Source organism: Cololabis saira, chromosome 18 (assembly GCF_033807715.1).
Source record: "Cololabis saira isolate AMF1-May2022 chromosome 18, fColSai1.1, whole genome shotgun sequence".
NCBI classification, from domain to species: Eukaryota; Metazoa; Chordata; class Actinopteri; order Beloniformes; family Belonidae; genus Cololabis; species Cololabis saira.
The window spans coordinates 28405679-28412837 of record NC_084604.1 but is presented as its reverse complement, the minus strand read 5'-3'; the positions used below and the strand labels follow the sequence as shown (position 1 = coordinate 28412837).

The 7159-nt window shown below is 38.7% G+C and overlaps 1 protein-coding gene across 1 annotated transcript; it reads right to left on the bottom strand.

Annotated features, from left to right (window-relative positions):
- Positions 1-1405: 1405 nt before the first annotated feature.
- naga (N-acetylgalactosaminidase, alpha) lies at positions 1406-6698 on the bottom strand. Its single transcript, XM_061706907.1, has 9 exons — positions 6536-6698; positions 5955-6111; positions 5602-5742; positions 3821-4032; positions 3633-3727; positions 3333-3494; positions 2378-2575; positions 2132-2272; positions 1406-1897 (listed from the first exon to the last, which is right to left on the bottom strand). Exons 2-9 carry the CDS (start codon positions 6107-6109, stop codon positions 1697-1699), a joined length of 1305 nt encoding a protein of 434 aa, XP_061562891.1. The 5' UTR covers positions 6110-6111; positions 6536-6698; the 3' UTR covers positions 1406-1696.
- Positions 6699-7159: the final 461 nt, after the last annotated feature.

Genomic DNA, 7159 nt, shown 5'->3' with positions numbered 1-7159 from the left:
GTCATTGTGCGTCAAACCGCTGTGGAACAAGTCCTTAATCAATCTTTAAAAAATAATCCTTAATCTGTTGTTTCAGCGCCGCCATGGTAACCATGGTTACCCGAACTGCCGCGTACAGAGCCATTTCCGAGTCACGTAAACCCGACCAATTAAATATTAAAATCAAACTTCCCCTGGAGAGAATTGTCACAGGAATGCCTGTCAAATATCCAGAACTAAGTTCACTCGGTTGTAAATGCCAGCTTCCGGTGCACGAATATGAATAAACGGTTGTTTTTGGTTCGTTTTTTCCTTCCTGCTGACTAGTAATTTCATTTTTCTTATATGAAATAAAAAACGAAAATAAAAGCGTATTTTGAATCTTTGTTAAGTCATATTAACACAGAAAAAGAAAAAATGCAGTGTAATTCAATATTTGTTTTTTGTTTTAAAAGGAAAATCAAATAAACCAATCGTTTTTTGTTTTTTGATTCCCACTCATGACGGAAAAATCCAATGACCAAAAGATACACGGACCATTACAGCTTACCAATGATGGTTTCATCCAGCGGTGGGCAGAAAACCACATCAAAAAATATTTCCATCAGCCTGCTGAAACTCAGCATGACTTTCCTGCTACTTCTGATGCGACAGCTGGCTAAAGGCTGATTTATGGTTCCGCGTTACACCAACGCAGAACCCACGGCGTAGGATACGCGGCGACGCGCGGCGAAGCCGTAACCTACGGCGTAGGCTCTGCGTTGGTGTAACGCGGAACCATAAATCAGGCTTAAAAGTGAACACAACATGCGCGCACGAACCCGTGCATGACACACACGGGGAGAAGGGACTATTTCTTTCATTTTTATTTTTTAAACAACTTTATCCATATGAAAGCAATTTTTATATAGTCCAACTTTCCTTATTTTAATCAGAACACTTTTTTTTTTCCTCTTGCGTGCCCCCCCCCCCCCCCCCCCCATTTAAAAATGTTCACCCAGTTCTGTTAGAATGATTTCTATCATTTTGACTAGATAAATGAAATTTCACATTTGATTAAATTAAATGCAAACCTAAAATTATAAATACATATTAAAATGATATTATTTCAAACTAGCTGCTCTTGCCCGGTATAAACCAACAGTGGGTCGATAGTAACGTCAGGGCAAATCCATCTCTCAGCAACAGAAACATGAAAAGCAGAGGCTTTGATTCATTACCAAGCCTTATCACTTTCAAACAGATTATATTCAACTCAATCTGACACTGAAATGTTTCAAAACAATCAAAATTTGTATGGCTTTAATGTTATGATGTAATAAACATGTCTTACTTAAAGTATCTACACTATGTAAACAGATAGAAGTGAGGTGCAGTTATAAGGCATAAGTAATGCTGCAGAGATGAAAAAGAAAAGTCAGAGGACTATATTTTACAAAATATTTATTCATTTCATAAAGTATTTTTTTTTTTTTTTATCCTGTTCTGTGTGGTGGTATTTATCATCCCTTTTATAATGTCTAAGAAATATTATTGGACACTAATGATTCATGGTACTGATTTCATCTCACATGAAAAATTCAGTTAATCATCATGTGATTTGTAAAATACATAAACTCCCAAAAAGTCCTTCGACCAATCAGACAACACATCCATCAATCAAATCAAATCAAACCTCCTAAAAGAAACAAATAAAGTGATTAAAAATTGTAAGGGTTCACAAGAAAGCACGATGAATGTCCTTTTCCTCCGCATCCAAGGCAGATCTGTGGAGTTTCCCGCCTCCATAGAACTGGCGGATGCTTCGCTTGGCCGGTGCAGAAACGTACCACATGACCACGCCTGTGGGGTTCACCGACACGACAAAGTCAGTGGAGTCTTTGAGAGTCGTTGCCTTCTCGGTGAAGACGTCAAAGATCTACGGAAGAAGAGACAAAACACAGTTCTGATTCTATGAAGCTTTTTTTTTTTATCAGTTATGAGTGCATTAACTGTATACTAGCAGTTTATACATGGCAGTTTGACCCATATTTCACCTAACTTTAGTTTATTGGACATATTGTTCTAGCTTTTTCAAGCAAGACACCAACTAACAGATAAAATAATCCTCGCTGAGATTGTATGCTGGTCCTAAAGGCTTTTAAAGACTTACCTTGTAGCTGCCTGTGGTGTAGTTAAGCTGGCGAAGGGAGGTCTTGTAGCGGTAAGGCATGTCAGTACGGCGGCTGAAAAATACTAACGCACTGGCGTTGTTTGACAGGGGACGCCAGAACACCTCGATGCCACTCTTCTCCTGAAAGAAAGAAAGGAAAAAAGTGGTGTGAAAAATGACATGAAAGCATGATAATCTCTTATGCAGATGCACCCAGCTGCAAGATCTGCGAAAGGGATGCTTCACCTTCAAAATGCGTCTTCCCTGAATGCCCAAGACGTCCTGGTTGATGCTGATGGCCATTTTGTTCTGCAGGATGCTCCGGGCCTCACCGCTGATGGTCCGCAGATCGTTGGACATGAAGAGGGGAGCTGCCATGATTGCCCACAGGGCCATCTGGGTACGAGACTGTTCCTTGCTGAGGCCAAAGTTACCGATAAGCAGCTGTGGAGGGCAAAAATGACATGTTCAAGGACGATATGACGTCATACTTTTACAGTAAACTAGTTCATTAGGACAGACTATAATATTATTTTCTGTATTTTATGTGTCAAAATGGGTCTCCAGTACTTTTGGGAATCCTGATTTAATCAGTAAATGACTGACTGATATTTTAATCCATTTACTTTTACTTTTATTATTTAGGTCCAAGAAGAAGAGAGGATTTGTCCTTACTGTGACATTAATGACACTGAAAATGAGTTCCATTTTGTATTTTATTGTCCTCTGTATCATGAGCTGCGTCAAAAATTATTTGATAAGTGTAAGAATTTGGATTTGATGTGGGTAAGCGATGCTGAGAGACTCAAATGGATTTTTGATCATAAAGTATTTGCACTTGCTGATTATTTGGAGAAAGCGTGGGATAGGCGAAGAAAAGTAACATATATGTAAAAATATCCATTCTGGTTTTTGATTTATTTATTTTGTTTTTCCGGTGTACATTGTGCAGCTCCCAATTAAGTGCGTGTGATATTGTGTATTGATGATTTTCTGTTTCTGGTGTCTTATAATCCTGTAAGGGATGGGTCTTCGGACATGACACAAAAATAAAATTCATTCATTAATTCATTCATTAATTAATTAATTAATTCATTCATTCATTCATTCATTCATTCATTCATTCCATTTTATCATTAGGTTGTCTGCTTTTATGCCAGTATGAGGCCCAGTTTTCACAGTAAATCTTTACTATACAAACCATATCAGGGTCATTCCACCTTCCAGGTCCAGCTGCAGCTGCCAGTACATCCTGGTTTTCGAAATACCAGTCAATAATGTTCAGCACGCTGTCCCAAGAGTCCTGGATGTCGCCATAGTTACGCCACAGGTTGCAGATCATCCCGAGTTGAGTGTAATTCACCTGAAAGCATCGGTTTCACAGTCAAGACACTGGAAAATAAACTAGATTATAAGTAAGAGAACACTGTCCTTGCTTGAAATGAAACATGAAATACATCTGAGCCAGCTCTTAAGATAAATAAAAGAAAAGTGGTCATACTTTTGGAGGGAGCCCGCCCCGGTAGGCAGGCCAGCTGCAGGAGTATCCGATGGGGCGGCCGGTGGCATTTAAAGCCTTTGACATGAGAGGGTATCCTGCCAGAGATGGCGACGAGAACCAGACTAGATCAAATCTGCACGTACATGTAGCTCAAAAATCTAACATGAAAGTAACTCTCTGTGCCTTACCCTGTTCTTGCTCGGTGGCATTAGAGTAACAACCATCAAACTTGAGCATGTCCACCTCCCAGTCGGCAAACGTCTGAGCGTCCGTTTGGATCTTGTCCAGCGTGGTGCCTGGGTAGCCCCCGCAGGTGTAAGTGCCCATGTCCCCGTAGATGCCCAGCTGGAGACCCCTGTCGTGCATGTAGCGCGCCAACCTTTTGATTCCTCCTGGGAACCTGAGAGTTAAATGTTCAAAGTATACAGGGAGCAAGTGTAATAGTTGTGTAATAAAAAAGGTTATTGAGAATTTAAACAACACCATCACACACAAACAGCAAAAAAAATAGTACACATTTGTTAAAAGGTTAGTTTATGCGTCTTTTTTTTCTTTGTACACAGTGTGACTTTTCTGGGAATTTAAAGACTCATTTTTATGAAGCTTGTACTGATGTACCTGTGATGGTGTCTAACGTGTTTTCTTCCGTCATATGACTGTATGAGTGTCACATTGTAATCTGCAAGGATTTTACTGACATGCAGACATCGAGGTTATAGGTTAGAATTTTCTTTTTAGCGTTTTATGCGTGCACTATGAGGGGCCATATAGGACAAAATGCATTTTAAATTCTCACACACACACCTCTGAAGTCATGCACATACTACTAAAATCTCTTGCACGTACACATAAAAATCAACTCACATACACACACAAGCAACATCTCATATAAAAACTAGTGAACACACACGATTTTAAAGTGCTAACCATCAACTATGTCCTCACATATACACATATATAAAACCAGTCATTTATAGAACTATGCCCTCACGCATAGACATATATAACCTGATCTGCTCACACTCATACGTAAAACCTCTTACATACAATACTGTTATTACTGATTGAGATGCAAATGCAGTGTCTTGTATGTATGTGTGTGAGGTTTTAATAGTATGTATGTAAGTGTTAATTTTCACTAGTTTATATACAAGATGTTGCTCGTGTGTATGTGAGTTGATTTTATGTGCAAGTGATTATAGTAGTATGTGCATGATTTCAGAGGTGTGTGTGAGAGTTAAAAATGTATTTTGTCCTATACGGCCCCTCATAATGCACGCGCACACCAGAGGTGTCAAGTAACGAAGTACAAATACTTCGTTACTTTACTTAAGTAGAAATTTTGGTACTTTTTACTTTTACTCCTTACATTTTCACGCAATTATCTGTACTTTTTACTCCTTATATTTTAAAAACAGCCTCATTGCTCTATTTCATTTTGGCCTTTAAAAAAAAACTATCCAGTTAAATTGCTCCATCCGGATAGAGTGAATTTGGTTGTGGTTGTAGCACAGATGTTCTTGTCCAGTTTTGTTCTTACATCAGATTCCTGCAACTAAACTTGGATGTACATTCCAATAAAGGTTAGGATAAATGATAACATGCCTCTGAAGTTTGACTTTTTGCACCATTACAATACTTATAGGCAACTAGTCATCATATCTCCTGCTCTCTGAAACACATGTTAATGCTCAATAGTACACATATATGGTTCTTTAATATATTTGCATTATACTAAGATGCATTCATTTTCAATGGCTTTTGTCCTTAATGGCTTTTTTCCCCCTTACATTACTTTTACTTTTATACTTTAAGTAGTTTTGAAACCAGTACTTTTATACTTTTACTTGAGTAAAAAACTTGAGTTGATACTTCAACTTCTACAGGAGTATTTTTAAACTCTAGTATCTATACTTCTACCTGAGTAATGAATGTGAATACTGAAGACACCTCTGCACACACACAGTACCTCTTTGGGTCAGGCTGTAGCCGGCCCTGGTTGTCTCTCTCCTTGGAGGACCAGCAGTCGTCTATGTTCACGTAGACGTAGCCCAGTTCCCTCCAGCCGTCCTCTGACAGCCTGTCCGCCATGTCGGTGAACAGATTCTCACTATGAAAAGGACAGCAAAGTTTCAAAACACTAACAACAACATTTGTGAATACTGAACAAAGCATTTTGATTGTGCACACAAAGAATTCCCATTATCTCTAGTATGAACATAATCCACTTTTAACATCCCTTTGCTTTTATATAGTAACTCTTTTTTTAAGAAACTTCCAGGTATGATCATGATGGGCAATATGAGTAGACGGCGTTCCTGCCTGATGCAGTTCTTGGGATCATTTTCACAGTCAATATCACAGCGGTATCGTTCCCAGGCTAACCAGCCCATGGGGGGGGTCCTCATCAGCCCATTATCGAGGGCCAAAGTGGTCACAGACAGCACAGATGCCAAAACCAGCTCTGCAAAACGCATCCCTGCAGAGAAAATAATATCAGAGATTACAGGGGGAGATTCAAATGATTCTGGTTAATGAATACATAACGTCCTACTTCTGCTGTAGCCTATTTGATGTTTTGCACCTTTAACCTCCTGGGTCTCACCTGACAGGGTGTGACTGAGCTGCAGCCTGGAAAAACAACCTGACAGACAGGTGACATCTCCTGTCAGCTGACTAACTCAGACACACCGCTTCTCGTGCCGAAATTAAACTTATCACCACAAAACAGATATCAATATGTGGAAGAGCTGGCCAGTGCCAAGTAACTCCTGTTAAATATACTAGCTTTCACCCAACTATAGGTTTTTGTACTGTTACAAAACTGAACTGACAAAAACGAAACAAGTAAAAGAGACGTTTCATTACAAAGTGTAAAAATAAATAAAAACACATTGACTTACTGAACTGCAAATGTGGCTCTCAATCAGAATAGAAAACGGGAAGCTGAAGGACGAAACGTTTATGTCTCCTCAAATCCTGGATCTGGATCTAATCTCTCTGCTCGATGATTTGTTTGAATGTCATTTCAGACTCCTCTCGCACCAAATATCAGGAACGAAACAGCAAGCCACAAAAAACAGAGCGATCACGGAAGTGGAGGTCACGTGACAAGGTAACGCTGTCAGCTGACCAGACAGCGGCAAGTTGGAGGAGGGAAATATCTATCTATCTATCTATCTATCTATCTATCTATCTATCTATCTATCTATCTATCTATCTATCTATCTATCTATCTATCTATCTATCTATCTATCTATCTATCTATCTATCTATCTATCTGTCTATCTGTCTATCTGTCTGTCTGTCTGTCTGTATGTGTGTATATATATATAGCCTATATATATATATATATGGTGATAAAGTTCTTTATTTTCTGTAATGCAATTAAAAAAAAAACAAAAATGTCATACATTCTGGATTCATTACAAATCAACTGAAATATTGCAAGCCTTTTATTATTTTAATATAGCTGATAATGGTTTACAGTTTAAGATTAAGATTCCCAGAATATTTTAATTTTTTGA